Source organism: Scyliorhinus torazame, chromosome 24 (assembly GCF_047496885.1).
Source record: "Scyliorhinus torazame isolate Kashiwa2021f chromosome 24, sScyTor2.1, whole genome shotgun sequence".
In the NCBI taxonomy this organism is placed as follows: domain Eukaryota; kingdom Metazoa; phylum Chordata; class Chondrichthyes; order Carcharhiniformes; family Scyliorhinidae; genus Scyliorhinus; species Scyliorhinus torazame.
In genome coordinates, this window is record NC_092730.1 from 52,033,180 (window position 1) to 52,054,299 (window position 21,120).

A 21,120-nucleotide genomic window follows, 5' to 3' on the forward strand; every position below is an offset into this window, starting at 1 on the left:
ATCACAGTGGTAACATGTGTGTGGAGCCGGGGGATGGAGGTGGGGTTCGAAATGGGTACTTTGTGTCAATGTTCCCCCGTGAGAAGGACAGTGTGGGTATAGAAAGCAGGGAGAAGGAATGTAATAAAACTAAAGAGATTAATATAGACAGAGAGGAGGTTCTGAGTGGGAGGCTTCAAAGTAGACAAAGCTCCAGGGCCAGATGAAATGTATCCCAGGCTGATGAGTGAGGCAAGCGAGGACATAGCAGGGACACTGGCAATAATTTTCAATTCCTCTCTGGCCACAGGAGAGGCGCTGGCAGACTGGAGGATCGCCAATGTGGTACCATTATTGAAGAAGTGAGGAAAGGATAAACCAGGAAACTACAGGCCAGTCAGTCGAACCTGTGTGGTGGGGAAACTATTGGAAGCAAATCTGAGACACAGAATTAATCTGCATTTGTAGAGGCAGATATTAAAAGGTCAGCATGGTTTGGTTAAGGGGAGGAGATGTCTGACCAACTTGATTGAATTTTTCGAAGAGATGAACAGGAGTGTCAATGAGTGAAATGCATTTGACGTAATCTACTTGGACTTCAGCAAGGCTTTTCATCAGGTCCCACATGGGTGACTGATGTGAAGACACATGCCCAAGGGACTGAAGGACATTTGGCAAATTGGATCCAAAATTGCTGAGTGGCAGGAAGCAGAGGCTGTTGGTGGAGGAGTGTCTTTCTAATAATAATAATAATTGCTTATTGTCACAAGTAGGCTTCAATGAAGTTACTGTGAAAAGCACCAAGTCGCCACATTCCGGCACCAGTTCGGGGAGGCCGGTACGGGATTTGAACCCGCGCTGCTGGCATTGTTCCGCTGTTTAGTCCACTGTGCTAAACCAGCCCCTAGCCTCTGATTGGAAGATCGTGTCCAGTGGTTTCCCACAGGGATCAGTGTTGAGGCCCTTGCTGTTTGTGGTTGATACAAATGCTTTAGATATGAATATAGGAGGGTTGATCAGTAAGTTTGCTGCAAATATGAAATTTGGTGGGGTGGTAAATATTGAGGAGGATAGCCTCCGAATACAGGAGGACACAGATGGACTGATCAGTGGCAAACGGAATTCAATCTGGAAGAGATGCAGTTGGGCAGGACAAACAAGACAAGAGAATACATGATAAATGGCAGGACGCTGGGAGGCTCGAAGGACCGGAGGGATCTTGGTGTGCATGTACACCAGTACCTTAAGGTAGCAGAGCAGCTGGATACAATGGTTAAGGAAGCTTATGGCAGTGTGGATCAAACTTTTTAACTGGGGTCCAATTTTTACCAACCGGCCATCCTTCGGGACCCACGCTGGGCGGCCTTTGCGACCATCGCCGGCTGATCTTCGCAACCCACCATTTTCACTTGACTTTAATGTGACAGGTGAGCCTGCTTGGTCCCCACGATCTCACTTGCTTTGTTATTCAATGTTACATTTCTGATAATGACTTCAGCTGATGATTGAAGATCTCACTGCATCCACTGAAAAAATTACAGAGGTTTGTTCTCGAACTCGCCATGCTTACTCTTCAAATGTCTTTGACATTTTGAGGGTTTTAAACTTTCATTTGCCAGTAATTCCCGACATGTAACACCCATGAAATTTGACTCCTGATTGCAGTGGCACAATTTATAAACCCACCCCTCAAATAATCATCATTGTGCTGCTTTGTTCCTGTTTTCAGCTTCTTCATGGGTTGTTCACCAGAGGCCCTGGAGTTCACTCCAGCACTGCTGGCAGCTGCAAAATGGAGGAATCTCTCTCGGGGCCCAGAACACGTGATGTCAGCGTACGGGGCATGTGACCTGCTCGCTGGCGCCGCCTCCGGTGGGAGGACTCCAGAATTTGCTGAAAATAACTGGCCTGGGACTGTGCACTGACATCAGGAGGAGCCGGTACACCTTGCGCACTACTTGATAAGGTGGGCAGGCGCGGATGGCAGTTAATCTTAAAACGGCCTCACAGCCGGCACTTATAAAAGCTGGTCGTGACCATTGGCCATTCCTCCTGCAATCTGGATTATCGCCACCCTCCTGTAACCTTCCCGAGATCCACCCATAGGTCACGACCGTGTGCTTTAAAATGCCAGGCCTATGGTACCCTTGTCTCTAATAGCCGACAGTTTGCCGATGCACAGAGTTTAAGAACAGGCAGGTTCTGCTGGAACTATAAAAACGTTAGTTAGGCCTCAGCTGGAGTAATACAACCACACTCACAATGTATCAGAGAGTGAGTAAATCCCACACTCACACACTGTATCAGAGAGTGAGTAAATCCCACACTCTCACACTATCAGAGAGTGAGTAAATCCCACACTCACACACTGTATCAGAGAGTGAGTAAATCCCACACTCACACACTGTATCAGAGAGTGAGTAAATCCCACACTCACACCCTGTATCAGAGAGTGAGTAAATCCCACACTCACACACTGTATCAGAGTGAGTAAATCCCACACTCACACACTGTGTCAGAGAGTGAGTAAATCCCACACTCTCACACTGTATCAGAGAGTGAGTAAATCCCACACTCTCACACTGTATCAGAGAGGGAGTAAATCACACACACTGTATCAGAGTGAGTAAATCCCACACTCACAATGTATCAGAGAGTGAGTAAATCCCACACTCACACACTGTATCAGAGAGTGAGTAAATCCCACACTCACAATGTATCAGAGAGTGAGTAAATCCCACACTCACACACTGTATCAGAGAGTGAGTAAATCCCACACTCACACACTGTATCAGAGAGTGAGTAAATCCCACACTCACACACTGTATCAGAGAGTGAGTAAATCCCTCACTCACACACTGTATCAGAGAGTGAGTAAATCCCCCACACACTGTATCAGAGAGTGAGGAAATCCCACACTCACACACTGTATCAGAGAGTGAGTAAATCCCACACTCACACACTGTATCAGAGAGTGAGTAAATCCCTCACTCACACACTGTATCAGCGAGTGAGTAAATCCCACACTCACACACTGTATCAGAGAGTGAGCAAATCCCACACTCTCAGACTGTATAAGGGAGTGAGTAAATCCCACACTCACACACTGTATCAGAGAGTGAGTAAATCCCTCACTCACACACTGTATCAGAGAGTGAGTAAATCCCCCACACACTGTATCAGAGAGTGAGGAAATCCCACACTCACACACTGTATCAGAGAGTGAGTAAATCCCACACTCACACACTGTATCAGAGAGTGAGTAAATCCCACACTCTCACACTGTATCAGGGAGTGAGTAAATCCCCCACACACACACTGTATCAGGGAGTGAGTAAATCCCACACACACACTGTATCAGGGAGTGAGTAAATCCCACACTCTCACACTGTATCAGAGAGTGAGTAAATCTCACACTCGGGCACTGTATCAGAGAGTGAGTAAATCCCACACTCATACTGTATCAGAGTGAGTAAATCTCACACACACACTATCAGAGAGTGAGTAAATCCCACACTCGCACAGTATCAGTGAGTGAGTAAATCCCACACTCACACACTGTATCAGAGAGTGAGCAAATCCCACACTCTCAGACTGTATAAGGGAGTGAGTAAATCCCACACACACACACTGTATCAGAGAGTGAGTAAACCCCACACTCACACACTGTATCAGAGTGAGTAAATCCCACACTCACACACTGTTTCAGAGAGTGAGTAAATCCCACACTGTATCAGAGAGAGTAAATCCCACACACACACACTGTATCAGAGAGAGAGTAAATCCCACACTCTCACACTGTATCAGAGAGTGAGTAAATCCCACACACACACTGTATCAGAGAGTGAGTAAATCCCACACACACACACAGTATCAGAGAGAGAGTAAATCCCACACTCACACACTGTATCAGGGAGTGAGTAAATCCCACACTGTATCAGAGAGAGTAAATCCCACACAAACACACTGTATCAGAGAGAGAGTAAATCCCACACTCACACACTGTATCAGGGAGTGAGTAAATCCCACACTCACACACTGTATCGGAGAGTAAGTGTATTCCACACTCAAACTACATTAGAGAGTGAAGAAATCCCACACTCACACAGTATCAGAGAGAGAGTAAATCCCACACTGTATCAGAGAGAGTAAATCCCACACACACACACTGTATCAGAGAGTGAGTAAATCCCACACTCTCACACAGTATCAGAGAGTGAGTAAATCCCACACTCGCACACCGTATCAGAGAGTGAGTAAATCCCACACTCTCACACAGTATCAGAGAGTGAGTAAATCCCACAGTCACACAATGTATCAGAGAGTGAGTAAATCCCCCACACACACACTGTATCAGAGAGTGAGTAAATCCCACACTCACACACTGTATCAAAGAGTGAGTAAATCCCACACACACACTGTATCAGAGAGTGAGTAAATCCCACACTCACACACTGTATCAGAGAGTGAGTAAATCCCACACACACACTGTATCAGCGAGTGAGTAAATCCCACACTCACACACTGTATCAGAGTGAGTAAATCCCACACTCCCACACTGTATCAGCGAGTGAGTAAATCACACACTCACACACTGTATCAGAGAGTGAGTAAATCACACACTCTCACACTGTATCAGAGAGTGAGTAAATCCCCCACACACACACTGTATCAGAGTGAGTAAATCCCACACTCCCACACTGTATCAGCGAGTGAGTAAATCACACACTCACACACTGTATCAGAGAGTGAGTAAATCCCACACTCACACACTATCAGAGAGTGAGTAAATCCCCCACACACACTGTATCAGAGAGTGAGTAAATCCCACACTCACACACTGTATCAGAGTGAGTAAATCCCACACTCACACACTGTATCAGACAGTGAGTAAATCCCACACACACTGTATCAGAGAGTGAGTAAATCCCACACTCACACACTGTATCAGAGAGTGAGTAAATCCCCCACACACATTGTATCAGAGAGTGAGTAAATCCCACACTCACACACTGTATCAGAGAGTGAGTAAATCCCACACTCACACACTGTATCAGAGAGTGAGTAATTCCCACACTCAAACACTGTATCAGAGTGAGTAAATCCCACAGTCACACACTGTATCAGAGAGTGAGTAAATGCCACACACTCTCACTGTATCAAAGAGTGAATAAATACCACACTCACACGCTGTATCAGAGAGTGAGCAAATCCCACACTCACACACTGTATCAGAGAGTGAGTAAATCCTACACTCACACACTGTATCAGAGAGTGAGTAAATCCCACACTCACACACTGTATCAGAGAGTGAGTAAATCCCACACTCACACACTGTATCAGAGAGTGAGTAAATCCCCCCCACACACACTGTATCAGAGTGAGTAAATCCCACACTCACACACTGTATCAGAGAGTGAGTAAATCCCACACTCTCACACTGTATCAGTGAGAGTAAATCCCACAGTCACACAATGTATCAGAGAGTGAGTAAATCACACACTCTCACACTGTATCAGAGAGTGAGTAAATCCCCCACACACACACTGTATCAGACAGTGAGTAAATCCCACACTGTATCAGAGAGTGAGTAAATCCCACACTCACACACTATCAGAGAGTGAGTAAATCCCACACACACACTGTATCAGAGAGTGAGTAAATCCCACACTCTCACACTGTATTAGAGAGTGAGTAAATCCCACACTCACACACTGTATCAGAGAGTGAGTAAATCACACACACACACTGTATCAGAGAGTGAGTAGATCCCACACTCACACACTGTATCAGAGAGTGAGTAAATCCCCCACACACACTATCAGAGAGTGATTAAATCCCACACTCACACAGTATCAGAGAGTGAGTAATTCCCACACTCAAACACTGTATCAGAGTGAGTAAATCCCACAGTCACACACTATCAGAGAGTGAGTAAATCCCACACACTCACACTGTATCAAAGAGTGAGTAAATCCCACACTCACACACTGTATCAGAGTGAGTAAATCCCACACTCACACACTGTATCAGAGAGTGAGTAAATCCCACACATACACTGTATCAGAGAGTGAGTAAATCCCACAGTTACACAATGTATCAGAGAGAGTAAATCCCACACTCACACACTATGTCAGTGAGTGAGTAAATCCCACACTGTATCAGAGAGAGTAAATCCCACACACACACTGTATCAGAGAGTGAGTAAATCCCACACTCTCACACAGTATCAGAGAGTGAGTAAATCCCACACTCTCACACAGTATCAGAGAGTGAGTAAATCCCACACTCTCACACTGTATCAGAGTGAGTAAATCCCACACTCACACACTGTATCAGAGAGTGAGTAAATCCCACACTCACACACTGTATCAGAGAGTGAGTAAATCACACACTCTCACACTGTATCAGAGTGAGTAAATCCCACACTCACACACTGTATCAGACAGTGAGTAAATCCCACACACACTGTATCAGAGAGTGAGTAAATCCCACACTCACACACTGTATCAGAGAGTGAGTAAATCCCACACTCACACTGTATCAGCGAGTGAGTAAATCCCACACTCACACACTGGATCAGAGAGTGAGTAAATCCCACACACACACACTATCAGAGAGTGAGTAAATCCCACACTCACACACTGTATCAGAGAGTGAGTAAATCCCCCACACACACTGTATCAGAGAGTGAGTAAATCCCACACTCACACACTGTATCAGAGAGTGAGTAAATCCCACACTCACACACTGTATCAGAGTGTGAGTAAATCCCACACTCACACACTGTATCAGAGTGAGTAAATCCCACACTCACACACTGTATCAGAGAGTGAGTAAATCCCACACACACACTGTATCAGTGAGTGAGTAAATCCCACACTGTATCAGAGAGCGTAAATCCCACACACACACACTGTATCAGAAAGTGAGTAAATCCCACACACTCACACTGTATCAGAGAGAGTAAATCCCACAGTCACACAATGTATCAGAGAGTGAGTAAATCCCACACACACACACTGAATCAGAGAGTGAGTAAATCACACACTCTCACACTGTATCAGAGAGTGAGTAAATCCCCCACACACACTGTATCAGAGTGAGTAAATCCCACACTCACACACTGTATCAGAGAGTGAGTAAATCCCACACACACACTGTATCAGAGAGTGAGTAAATCCCACACTCTCACACTATCAGAGATTGAGTAAATCCCACACTCACACACTGTATCAGAGAGTGAGTAAATCCCACACACACACTGTATCAGAGAGTGAGTAAATCCCACACTCTCACACTATCAGAGAGTGAGTAAATCCCACACTCTCACACTATCAGAGAGTGAGTAAATCCCACACTCACACACGGTATCAGAGAATGAGTAAATCCCACACTCACACACTGTATCGGAGAGAGTAAATCCCACAGTCACACAATGTATCAGAGAGTGAGTAAATCCCACACTCACACACTGTATCAGAGAGTGAATAAATCCCACACTCACACACTGTATCAGAGAGTGAGTTAATCCCACACTCTCACACTGTATCAGAGAGTGAGTAAATCCCACACTGTCACACTGTATCAGAGAGTGAGTAAATCCCACAGTCACACTGTATCAGAGAGTGAGTGTCAGAGAGTGAGTATATCCCACACTGTATCAGAGAGTGAGTAAATCCCCCACACACACTGTATCAGTGAGTAAATCCCACACACACTATATCAGTGAGTGAGTAAATCCCACACTCACACACTATCAGAAAGTGAGTAAATCCCACACTCACACACTGTATCAGAGAGTGAGTAAATCCCACACACACACTGTATCAGAGAGTGAGTAAATCCCACACTCACAGACTGTATCAGAGAGTGAGTAAATCCCACACTCACACACTGTATCCGAGAGTGAGTAAATCCCATGCACACTGTATCAGAGAGTGAGTAAATCCCACACACACTATCAGAGAGTGAGTAAATGCCACACACACACTATCAGAGAGTGAGTAAATCTCTCACTCACACACTGTATCAGAGAGTGAGTAAATCCCACACTCACACACTGTATCAGAGAGTGAGTAAATCCCACAGTCACACACTGTATCAGAGAGTGAGTAAATCCCACACTCACACACTGTATCAGAGAGTGAGTAAATCCCACATTCTCACATTCCAAGAGGCTCACAGTTCCTGAAGGAATCCCACACTCCCGCACAGTCTCTCTGTGGTGAAGGTTCCCTCTCACCGACAGCCAGGTGACTTTTCCCGGTGAATCTTTACACACTGACAAACTGGGACTGGAGACATTCTTTCTGAAATGTACTTCCTGTTTGTAATATGATTGTAATCTGAGGTTTATGATTGGTGGAAAATCCTAATTCTGATTGGTCTGTTTTTATATCCAGTCAATTAAGCAGAACATAACTGGCTGTCCTCATTCTCACAATGTCCAATCACAATCATTCCTTTCCCCATTCCTCATTAGCATAGATGTGAAGCTCTGTCTATTTAATCAGCGCTCGGAAGGGGTTTGCTTTATTTCTGGGTGAAATTGAAGATGGCTGACGAGAAGAAACCAACATCGAAACCAGCTTCCAAGAAGGGAGCCAAGAAAGTCATTAAGAAACCGGCAGTAAAGGGCGGCAAGAAGCGGCGAAAGTCGAGGAAGGAGAGTTACTCCATCTACATTTACAAAGTGATGAAGCAGGTTCACCCCGACACCGGCATCTCCTCCAAGGCCATGAGCATCATGAACTCGTTCGTCAACGATATTTTCGAACGCATCGCGGGTGAGGCTTCCCGCCTGGCCCATTACAACAAGCGCAGCACCATCAGCTCCCGGGAGATCCAGACCGCCGTGCGCCTGCTGCTGCCCGGGGAACTGGCCAAGCACGCCGTGTCGGAAGGGACAAAGGCGGTGACCAAGTACACCAGCTCCAAGTAAAACTCCACAATGGACTGAAAACCACCCCAAACACAACGGCTCTTTTAAGAGCCACCCACAATCTCTGTGAAAAAGCTGCACCATCTTTTCCCGCATTGACTTGATGAGAAATCTCTTTGTGGAGGATAGAGATTTGTCCCGTTCCAGAATGTTGTGAATGTGGCTTCATACCCGCCCGTCACAGACACTTTCACACAGAAGAGAATCAAACAGAATTGAGAGCGGATTTTAAACTCAGTCTGGCATTTGTGACGGACAATGAGGAGAAACACAATTTCAGGAGCGAATTATTTAAATTTAATGATAACTATATTCTGAGTTTAACAACTGGTGAGTTAAATTCATAAGGAAATTATTATTTTTTCTCTCGGGTGATGTGTTTCCCGCTCCCGGAACAGAGTAAAGGCGGGAATGAAGAGGTTATTTTCGGGTTGATCTGTTTATTCCGCAATTTTCCCAGGGGACGGAATCAGCGAGATTTGAGCACACACAGGACCCGAGTCCATTGCAGCGCTTTAAGATCTGCCTCTCCCCGGCCCTCCCTATTCTCCGGACACAAAGCTGCCTGTTCCACCGGCTGGATAGAGTCGGGGATTCTCTCCACACTTCCCAGTGTAACATTCCCGGCCGCTTTCAGGAGAGAGGCTCCGAAATCAGCCCTTTCTCTCTGTCCCTGTGAAGCCTGTGTGAAGGAATTGGTTGGTAATCTCGATGTTTCTGCTTTTGCAGTGAGCTGAGATTTGCTCCGTTTTAAATTGCTGAACGGGGTCTTATTACCGCCGGTTACAGAGAAAAGATTGACAAATTCAAACTGTTACTAAAATAGCGCCCGGATTCTGGGATGGAAAAAAATCAATAAACAGATAACAAAGTGTGAGATGCAAATAGTTTCCTGAACATTGAGCCGGTCCGTTATTTGGGATTTTCCTGCACTGAAATTGGCGGGATTTTGGGATTTGAAAATGTCAGCCAATCAAAACCTGTAGCTCCTTCTCTCCAGCTCTCCGATTGGTTCAGGCAGAATTCACTCCGCCGCCTTGGCTTTGTGCTGAAAGCTGTTATTATTCTGTTATTTTCACAGCCCCCAAATCACCTCATTAGCAGCTGTTTTTAGCGGGAACGGAGCCTTCTCCCAATTCCTGAAATGTTCATTGATCCATCATTTTATTCCCAGTAATTCTCCGCAGGGTAACAGTCCGGAGCGGGATGATTCCAGAGCGGAATAAGGAGAGTCTGAGGACTCAATCCCACTCCCTGTTTTCAGTGAAGGACACTCGGTCCTGACTGAAGACTAAACGGAGCGTATTCCTTCCGGGAATGCTGTGAACAGGGATTGATTCCCGCCCGGGACAGTTAGAAAGCGAGAGGAGAATGAATCACATTTAAACTAAATGTTAAACCCGCGCCTGTGATTGGTGACGGGAAGCGTTGAATCAAACCAGATAAATAGAAGGGATTTGAAATCTCTGACTAAGGACGACATTTATTTGAATTCGCTCCTTTCCCACAATGAAATTGGCGGCTTTTTGAAATGGACAAATTCTCAGCTTCTGCCGGTTGTTGTGGGTAAATCCCGCCCTCTTCTGTTTCCTGTGAGCTGATTGGTGCAGAATATAGGCAAATGAGGTGAACTGAGCAGCGACCAATCAGAGGAGCTGTCAGTTTATAAAACAGTAAATGCTGCAGAAATTGTTCATTCTGTGAAAGTGTTTGTGACATTGGGACAATGTCTGGAAGAGGAAAGACCGGCGGTAAAGCTCGGGCCAAGGCCAAGTCTCGCTCCTCCCGGGCTGGACTGCAGTTCCCGGTGGGCCGTGTTCACAGGCTCCTGAGAAAGGGGAACTATGCCCAGCGTGTGGGGGCCGGAGCCCCGGTCTATCTGGCTGCTGTGCTCGAGTATCTGACCGCTGAAATCCTCGAGCTGGCCGGCAACGCGGCCCGGGACAACAAGAAGACCCGCATCATCCCCAGACACCTGCAGCTGGCCGTCCGCAACGACGAGGAGCTCAACAAGTTGATGGGAAGGGTGACAATCGCTCAGGGCGGGGTGCTGCCTAATATCCAGGCCGTGCTGCTGCCCAAGAAAACCAGCGCTGGCGCCGGCAAGAAGTGAAGCGACCATTCTTTAATCTAAAAACACAAAGGCTCTTTTCAGAGCCACTCACTTTATCGGAAAAAGGGCCAACTATTGTCTGTCCCTCAGATTCTGCTCTGCTACTTAATGTGCAAATGTTTCACGCTTTATGACATCAATCCGCAGCGCATTCTGCGCAGATTATTTACATGTTCAGTATTTATGATACATGTGAATTGACGGTGTTTATTGGGGATAAAAGTCTGTGAACTGAATTGATCTTAGTTTCAATAAGATTGCTCAAAGAAGGAAGTCTAACTTGTAATCTATCCGCAAGTGATTCCGCTCTTTTAATGTGTAGATGTTTCTGTAAGTGGGTTACTGTATGTCTCGCTTCATACTCGGAGCCTCAGATTAACATCAACCCCTGGCTCACACCTCATTCTGGAACCGCTGCAAGTCCATATGGTGTATGTACACACACAGTGCTGTTAGGGAGGGGTTCCAGGTTTGGATGGTGCCTCGCGGAGTAAAGGTCAATGTCAGTTGTGGGATTCGAGCCCTGACCTCCAGAGGAGACTGCGACCTGAACTCGGCCATCCTGACGTATTCGAAAGGTTAGGTGCGATTGGGCCGAAGTCGGGTGGTCTTTCCGTGGGTCAGTGCTGACTCGATGGGCCGAATGGCCTCCTTCCGCACTGGAGCCATTCTACGATTACCGAAATAGGGTGAAAACTGCAGCATCAGGACACAAGGACAAGTTACGGTCTCAGGCCAGAGTAAGTGTCCAAAGTAATGACACACACAACATTAAAAATCAATGAGATAAATACATTTATTGTGGACTGGTGCCATCTCCTGGCAGAACGGGAGCCGTGCGACACGGACACTCTCATTCAGGAGCATTTTAAATTGGAGTGAAATAACTTACGCTCAGTATGAATGTGTTCCAAAACAGTTTATCAAGCTAATCTAAAGGACCAATTGGAATCTGATTCTTTCAATGAGCGATGGTGGTATAGTGATGAGAATAGCTGCCTTCCAAGCCGTTGACCCGGGTTCGATTCCCGGCCATCGCAATAAAAAGCTGGTTGTATATTTTTGCGCCACTTCGTGAGTTTCAAACCGAGAAAGAGAAACAGTTCCGAACTCAGAATTTGGGCGCAATTAGGGTGGGGAGTGAAATAAGTAACTTTCTCATCATTTTTAATATGGTTTCAATATGGACAGTGTTTGACTATTCACCACCCAAGCCCTCAAACTAAAGCTAAAAATCACAGCATTTTCACTTCACCCTCATGAAGTGGACCAAACAGAGACACAACAGACACGTTACAGACGAGGATGGGATTTGAAGCCACGTGTACAGAGCACAATGGATTATTGTGCATCACCTTAACCACGTGGTACAGCTGCTTTACTTCAGGGCCCTTTAGTATCCTTCAATCTGACTTCTCTGCGTTTCTTTCGCACAGTTGCTGATGTACAGAACACAGTCAAAGTGTAAATAAATAAAAATAATCTCTGAGTTAATTTGCGCTTGTGGCGCAACGGGAGCGCGCCTGACTCCAGATCAGAAGGTTGCGTTGGAATCATGTCAGGCGCACGGAGCTTTTCTGCAGCTTGTTCCAGGAATTTCTCTCTGTAGAAATGCTCTCGAAATGACTCCATTCCACTATGCAAATAATATATTTCATATTTACCCGCTTGAGCAAATTTGTCAAATAGCAGCAGATTCATCTCGTCCTGTTAATGCAGAATGACAGTGAGTTCAGTAAGAAATGTTTACAAACAACAGCAATTTCTTTCTGCTCACTACACAGTTATAGTGATCTGTATTAAACAGCAGGAGCGGGAACCGCAATCCGCAGTCTTCACCTTAATGGTGAGTCTGAATTTCAGTTTGGGGGTTTCAGAGAGAGCGGATGTTATTGTGGAAACTGAGGTCACTTTTCCTGTGAATGGAGCCGGATAAAGAGCCCTGGCCGGCCTGAGAGTCCCCGAGCCTCCATGAATCTTCACAGCTCACAGAGTGAAGGGCTTTTCCACTTTGAAAATGACCATGTCCGGCAGCTGGAGCTTTCCCTTGTATTTTCTGGGATCTGGGAAACAGCGGATCATCAAAAAACAGAAATGAAACACATATAATTGCAGTATTTATTTAAATGGGCTAAACATCAGTGCGCATGGCCTAATGGATAAGGAGTCTGACTTTGGGGAAATCGAGTGATGATATCAGAAGATTGCAGGTTCGAGGCCTGCCGCGGTCGTTTTATACAGAAATCCGGTATAACTTGCTGACAATCCAGTTTTCCTTCCTCAGCTCAGTTTATTCAATTCTCTCTCATCTTAGTATTTCGTTTACCCCCTAATTAATCCACAAGATCTGTTTGATTTGGATAAAGAAATAATTGTGTATCAAGCGGTTCAATACAATTCTGTGGAGGGAATTCTAATGGCCTCAGGAAGATGGTTCGAGTCATAGGTGTTGACAGCATGGAAACAGGCCCTTCGGCCCAGTTTGACCATGCCGCCCAGTTTCTATCACTAAGCTAGTACCACTTGCCCGCATTTCGCCCATATCCCTTTCTACCCACCCAGCACATATAACTGTCCAACTGGTTTTCAAAAGATAAAATCGTGCCCGCTTCCTCACCACTGCCACTGCCTCACGAAGCCCGTTCCAGATGCCCACCACCCTCTGTGTGAGGAAATTTCCCTTCTGCTCTCTTTTGTATCTCTCCATTCTCACCTTAAACCTATGCCCTCTCATTCTAGACTTCTCTACCTTTTGGAAAAGATGCCGACTACCTTAGCTATGCTCTTCATTATTGTCTCGACTTCTGTAAGTTCACCCCAAGACTCATACAGTCCAGGGGGGAAAGTCCCAGCCTAACTAGCCTCTCCTTATAAATCACCATCAAGTCCTGGGAACACCCTCGTATATCTCTTCTGCACTCTTTCTAGTTTAACAATATGCTTCCTATAATAGGGTGAGCATAACTGAACACAGCATAACGTGTGTGGTCTTGCCAATGTATTGTACAACTCGGTAGCATTGTGGATAGCACAATTGCTTCACGGGTCCCAGGTTCGATTCCAGCTTGGGTCACTGTCTGTGCGGAGTCTGCACATCCACCCCGTGTGTGCGTGGGTTTTCTCCGGTTTCCTCCCACAGTCCAAAGATGTGCAGGTTAGGTGCATTGGCCGTGATACAATTGCCCTTAGTGTCTAAAATTGCCCTTAGTATTGGGTGGGGTTATGGGGATAGGGTGGAGGTGTTGACCTTGGGTAGGGTGCTCTTTCCAAGAGCCGGTGCAGACTCGGTGGGCCGAATGGCCTCCTTCTGCACTGTAAATTCTATGATCTATGAACTCCAGCAAGACGTCCCAACTCCTGTATTCAATATTCTGTCCAATAAAAACTAGCATACTGAATGGCTTCTTCACCATCCTGTCCACTTGCGACTCCAGCTTCAAGGAGCTGTGAACCTGTACTCCTAAATCTCTTTGTTCTGTAACTCTCCCCAACTCCCTACCATTAACTGAGTAGGTCCTGCCCTGATTTGATCGACCCAAATGCATCACATCACACTTATCCAAATTAAACTCTATTTGCCATTCATCGGCCCACTGGCCCAAGATGTTTAATAATGAGCTGGATCAACTGTTTCTTTGTTCAGAGGGATGTAAGATTGTGTTACTGGACTGGGAATCCAGAGGCCCGAACGAATCTTTGGGACACGGAATAAATCCCACCATTCAAATTCACTGATTTAATAGATTTTCAGGGGCGGGGGGCGGGGCTTGACAGGATAGATGCTGAGAAGCTGGTTCACCATGTGGGAGAGTCTTGGACCAGAAGGAATAATCTCAGAGTAAGTGGCCGCCCATTTAAACCAGAAATGATGAGTAGTTTCTTCTCTCGGAGTATAGTGTATCTGTAGAAATGTTTGCATGAACCGAATAGGGCTGTAAAGGGTGGGTCAGTTAATATGTTGATATTATGATTTTGAACATCTCCATCATATCTCCTCTCTGCCTTATCCTCTCCAAGGAGAACGTTCCCAACATCTCCAATCTAGCCTCCTAAATGGAATCAATCCTATAAACCTCTTCTGCACGCTGCCCAATACGTCCACAGCCTTCCAATATTGTGGCTCCCAGAGCTGTGCAAAATATTCCATCTGATGTCTAACTGGCGCCTTGTACAGAGTCAGCATAACCTCCTTCCTCTTGTTCTGTTTTCCACTCGTTATAAAGCCCAGAATAAGATTTGCTTTATTACCTGCTCTCTCCACCTGTCCACCTTCAATGATCTATCCACATATACACCCAGCTCTGTCTGCTCCTACATCCCATAAATAGTTGAGGGGCAGCACGGTAACATAGTGGTTAGCACTATGGCTTCACAGCGCCGGGTCTCAGGGTCGATTCCCGCTTGGATCACTGTCTGTGTTCTCCGTGGGTTTCGTCCGGGTGCTCCGGTTTCCTCCCACACTCCAAAGATGTGCAGTTTAGGTGGATTGGCCAGGCTAAATTGCCCTTAGGTTAGATGGGGTTGCTGGGGTGCGGGGATAGGGTGGAGGTGTTGGCTTCAGGGGGGTGCTCTTTGAAGAGTCAGTGCAGATTCCATGGTCCGAATGGCCACCTTCTGCACTGTAAATTCTATGATTCTATACTTCCCTACCAAAATGCATAATCTCACACGTCTCCAGACTGAAAATCATCTTTTGTCGTTTGAAGTTCTAGACTGTCCATGGCACAGTTTCCAAAATTTCCAAGTTTGTACCATCCCTAAACTTGTACACCATGATCTAGCACATTGTTCTATATCAGGGAAAGCAAATGTTCCAGTAGGGAGCCATGTGAAACACTACAAACCTTCTTCCAGTCCGAAAAGTCTCTATTGACCATTATACTCTGTTTCTGATTATTGAACCACATTTATATCCATATTGCTACTGTCCCTTTTATTCCAGGAGCTACACATTTCGCTAATTCTGCGCAGTTTTAGTTTCCTTATTTAGGGAACGATGTAAATATGTTGGAGACGGTTCAGAGAAGGTTTCCTCGATTGGTGCCAGGAATGAGCCTTTCGTCAGTGGTAGGGAAATTACTGGAGAGAATCCTTCGAGACAGAATCTACTCCCATTTGGAAGCAAATGGACATATTAGTGAGAGGCAGCATGGTTTTGTGTCTCACTAACTTGATAGAGTTTTTCGAAGAGGCCACAAAGATGATTGATGCAGGTAGGGCAGTGGATGTTGTCTATATGGACCTCAGTCAGGCCTTTGACAAGGTCCCTCATGGTAGACTAGTATAAAAGGTGAAGTCACACGGGATCAGGGGTGAGCTTGCAAGATGGATACAGAACTGGCTAGATCATAGAAGGCAGAGAGTAGCAATGGAAGGGTGCTTGTCTAATTGGAGGGCTGGGACTAGTGGTGTTCCACAGTGATCAGTGCTGGGAGCTTTGCAGTTCGTAGTGTGTATAAATGATTTGGAGGAAAATGTAACTGGTCTGATTAGTAAGTTTGCAGATGACACACAGGTTGGTGGAATCGCGGATAGCAATGAGGTTTGTCAGAGGATACAGCAGGATTTAGATCTTTTGCAGATTTGGGCGGAGAGATGGCAGATGGAGTTTAATCCGGACAAATGTGAGGTAATGCATTTTGGGAGGTCTAATGCAGGTAGGGAATATACAGTAAATGGTAGAAGCCTCAAGAGTATCGAAAGTCAGAGAGATCTATGTCTACAGGTCCACAGGTCACTGAAAGGGGCAACACAGGTGGAGAAGGTAGCCAAGACGGCTACGGCATGCTTGCCTTCATTGGCCAGGGAATTGAGTACAAGATTGGCAAGTCATGTTGCAGCTGTATAGAACCTTAGTTAGGCCACACTTGGAGTATCGTGTTCAATTCTGGTCACCACACTACCAGAAGGATGTGGATGCTTTAGAGAGGGTGCAGAAGAGATTTACCAGGATGTTGCCTGTTATGGAGGGCATTAGCTATGAGGATCGGTTGAATAAACTCGGTTTGTTCTCACTGGAATGACGGACGTTGAGGGGCGACTTGATAGAGGTCTACAAAATTATGAGGGGCTTAGACAGAGTGGATAGACAGAGGCTTTTCCCCAGGGTAGAGGGGTCAATTACTAGTCAATTGCATAGGTTTAAGGTGCGAGGGGCAAGGTTTAGAGGAGATGTACAAGGCAAGTTTTTTTACAGAGAGGGTAGTGGGTGCCTGGAACTCGCTGCTGGAGAACGTGATGGAAGCAACAACGATAGTGACATTTAAGCGGCATCTTGACAAATACATGAATAGGATGGGAATCGAGGGATACGGACCCAGGAAGTGTAAAACATTTTAGATTCGTCATTGGTCAGGCAGCATGGTCGGCACGGGCTTGACGGGCCGAAGGGCCTGTTCCAGTGCTGTACTTGTCTCTGTTCTTTGTTGTTCTTTGAGCGGGTTTGCTATTGAGGAAAGGTTAGAGAGACTGCACTTGTTTCCAGTGGAGATGTGAAGACTGACAGTTGATTTGATTGAAGTACATCAGATTTTGAATGGTCTTGACAAGGTGGACGTGGAAAGGATGTCACTGCTTGTGGGAGTGAAAAAAACGGATGTCACCCTTTTCGGACGTAGATGGGGAATTTCTCCCTCGTAGAGAGTTGTGGGACTTTGGAACTCTACCTCAGAAGGCGGCGGAAGCGGGACATAGATTATTTTTAAGGCAGAGATTGAAAGATTCTTGTTCAGCAAATAAATCAAAGATTTATCGGGGTTGCATACAACCATTGCATTCAGCCAACTACCTGGATGCACAAGCGTTCGTTTGTTTTACATGTTTGAGGATACATTCAGAGTCCTACACCATGGTGAAACGGTCTTTAAATGATGTGTTCGTTTCTTCACGTGTTCAGCACTGATATATTCTCTGGGGCGCAAACCTGCTCCCGACTTCATTCAATGATCGTCGTGATTTAAAAAAAACAACAACAGGGCTCGTCCGGGATTTGAACCCGGGACCTCTCGCATTTTATCACAAATGGTAGCCCCTAAGCGAGAATCATACCCCTAGACCAACGAGCCAAATCACGTTTGCGACTCACTCAAACCAGCTTATCATTGCCTCCCGAAGCTTATTGTCTCAGCTCAATTGTGCTGGAGCATCTCGAAAACAAGGACTCCTACATCAGACTCCTATTTATTGACTACAGCTCCGCCTTCAACACCATAATCCCAGCCAAGCTCATATCAAAGCTCCTAAACCTAGGACTTGGCTCCCCACTCTGCAACTGGATTCTCGATTTTCTGACCAACAGACCACAATCAGTAAGAATGAACAACAACACCTCCTCCACAATATTCCTCAACACCGGGCCTCCGCAAAGCTGCATACTTAGGCCCCTACTCTACACCCTGTACACACACGACTGTGTGGCAAAACTTGGTTCCAACTCCATCTACATGTTTGCTGACGATACGACCATAGTGGGCCGGACCTCGAATAACGACGAGTCAGAATGCAGGCGGGAGATAGAGAACTGAGTGGAGTGGTGTGGCAACAACAATTTCTCCCTCAATGCCAGCAAAACTAAAGAGCTGGTCATTGACTTCAGGAAGGAAAGTACTGTACACACCCCTGTCAGCATCAACAGGGCCGAGGTGGAGATGGTTAGCAGTTTCAAATTCCTAGGGGTGCACATCTCCAAAAATCTGTCCTGGTCCACCAACTTCGATGCTACTACCAAGAACGCTCAACTGCGTCTATACTTGCTCAGGAAACTAAGGAAATTCGGCATGTCCACATTAACCCTTACCAACTTTTACAGATGCACCAAAGAAAGCATCCTATCTGGCTGCATCACAACCTGGTATGGCAGCTGCTCGACCCAGGACCGCAAGAAACTTCAGAGAGTCGTGAGCACCGCCCAGTCCATCACACGAACATGCCTCCTATCCATTGACTCCATCTACACCTCCTGCTGCCTGGGGAAAGCAGGCAGCATAATCAAAGATCCCTCCGACCAGCTTTCTCACTCTTCCAACTTCTTCCATCGGGCAGGAGATACAGAAGTCTGAGAACACGCATGAATAGACTCAAAAACAGCTTCTTCCCCACTGTCACCAGACTCCTAAATGACCCTCTTATGGACTGACCTCATTAACACTACACCCTGTATGCTTCATCCGATGCCAGTGCTTATGTAGTTACATTGTATATGTTGTGTTGCCCTATTATGTATTTTCTTTTATTCCCTTTTCTTCTCATGTACTTAATGATCTGTTGAGCTGCTCGCAGAAAAATACTTTTCACTGTACCTCGGTACACGTGACAATAAACAAATCCAATCCAATCCAGTCAGTGGTGTTGTGTGGAAAGTAGGATTCAGTCTGTGGAACTCCGTGTCCCATACTCTATATGTTCAGAGTGACCATTGCACAGTCCTTGTGGAGACAAGGCCCCATCTTCACATTGAGGATTCGCTCCATCGGGTTATTTGACACTACCACCCTGCTAAATGCGATCAATTTTGAAATATAATTCATGTATATTTCAGTCTCTGACACTGTATGACAGAGTCAGATTCATTCCATATTTATAATATTCCGGTAATTCCGGAATTCCGGAATTCCGAGGATTGTTGCACATCTACTGTAACAATCTGTCTTTGGGATTCAGTTAAATCGCTTTGAGAGAGTCTCTGGGACTGTATGAGAGTCTGTCATTCATTCAGTATCTTTCATTCTCTGAAATTCTGTGTGAAGGTGGAACTAAATCTGTAATGATCAATCTCTGATATTGTTATTGAGTGGATAAAATCATTCTGTTGTTTGCCAGTTTCCGTTAAAACGTCTGCATATCAGAATCATGACAACACTTTCAGTGGCATTGCGCTTGTGTGTCCGTTGGGGGGGGGGGGATATAGGCATTTGGGTGGTGAATGAATCTTTACCTCTCAGTCTCTGATGTGCACAGTAAGAAGTCTGACAACACCAGGTTAAAGTCCAACAGGTGTGTTTCAAACACTAGCTTTCGGAGCACTGCTCCTTCCTCAGGTGTATGAAGAGGTATGTTCCGGAAACATATATATTTACAAAGTCAAAGATGCAAGAAAATGTTTTGAATGCGAGCATTTGCAGGTAATTAAATCTTTACAGATCCAGAGATAGGGGTAACCCCTGGTTAAAGAGGTGGGAATTGTCTCAAGCCGGGACAGTTGGTAGGATTCCGCAATCCCAGGCCAGATGGTGCGGGGCGAATGTAATGCGACATGAATCCAAGGTCCCGGTTGAGGCCGTACTCATGTGTGCGGAACTTGGCTACAAGTTTCTGCTCGGCGATTCTGTTGTCACGCTTACCCGGAGATCAGAGGCTGAATGCCCTTGACTGCTGAAGTGTTCTCCGATGTGTTCTCTGGTGTGACATGTGAATATTCGAGTCATTCTCTATCTGCAGTCTCTGCTGCTGTGTGTGGCTCAGGTCTCCCCAGACCAACGAGCCAGCCGCTGATTTGATCTCAGTTAAAATAACTTTTAATTGCGTCCCAAAGCCCATCAGTTTCCCCACAATTATAAATCAGAAATGTGAATGAACAATGTGACATTTATCTCTCTGTTCTGGTGATGTTCAGAAGCAGTGATGTCAGATTTCACCACTCGACAAGTCGGCCTGTGGTTGCGCGTCGGCAATCACGTGGGTAATGTCATTCTGCCAGTCAGTGTGTTCAGTTGGCATTTTAGGAGAAATTCGAAGCCATCATGACTTCCCCAGTGGTCTCATGGTTAAGGTGTGAGTGATGTTAATCATGATGTGATCAAATGAGTGTCTGTTTCAGTCTTTCCGCGGGGAGTTTTCATGCTGAGGAGAAACATGTTGGACATGGTCTGGGAATGTTTCACTCCGGTCCATTCCCAACATATCCTGATCTGATGGGATGGGCTTTTCCTTCCAATCGTTGCAGGAAACATTATTAATATTGATTAATATTGGTTAATTATCATTTATAAAGTATTGTTTTATACGTTTAGTGTAGTTTATTTAAAAATGCTGATTACCAGACGCGATAAATTTTTGCTTTCATTCCTTAAACAGCCAAATTGGGTGA

General features: G+C 45.7%; 1 protein-coding gene and 1 non-coding gene across 5 annotated transcripts in view; one reads left to right on the top strand and one right to left on the bottom strand.

The window, feature by feature from the left end:
- Positions 1 to 21,120, top strand: part of LOC140400060 (histone H2B-like) — a 67,317-nt gene that overhangs the window by 17,361 nt on the left and 28,836 nt on the right. Inside the window, exons 1-2 of one of the 4 annotated variants that reach the window (XM_072489543.1) lie at positions 1,758 to 1,945; positions 8,465 to 11,651. The exons of 1 other annotated variant lie outside the window; for it this stretch is intronic. In XM_072489543.1, coding sequence (XP_072345644.1) covers positions 8,537 to 8,923 — 387 coding nt within the window. In that variant the 5' untranslated portion in view covers positions 1,758 to 1,945; positions 8,465 to 8,536 and the 3' untranslated portion in view covers positions 8,924 to 11,651. Of the gene's footprint in view, positions 1 to 1,708; positions 1,946 to 8,464; positions 11,652 to 21,120 lie in introns of those variants that run through there. 2 more of the 4 variants (XR_011938020.1, XM_072489542.1) reach the window with 2 other exon arrangements.
- trnap-agg (transfer RNA proline (anticodon AGG)) lies at positions 18,010 to 18,100 on the bottom strand. Its single transcript is given in 2 exon segments — positions 18,010 to 18,045; positions 18,065 to 18,100. It is a non-coding gene; the product is annotated as a tRNA-Pro (tRNA).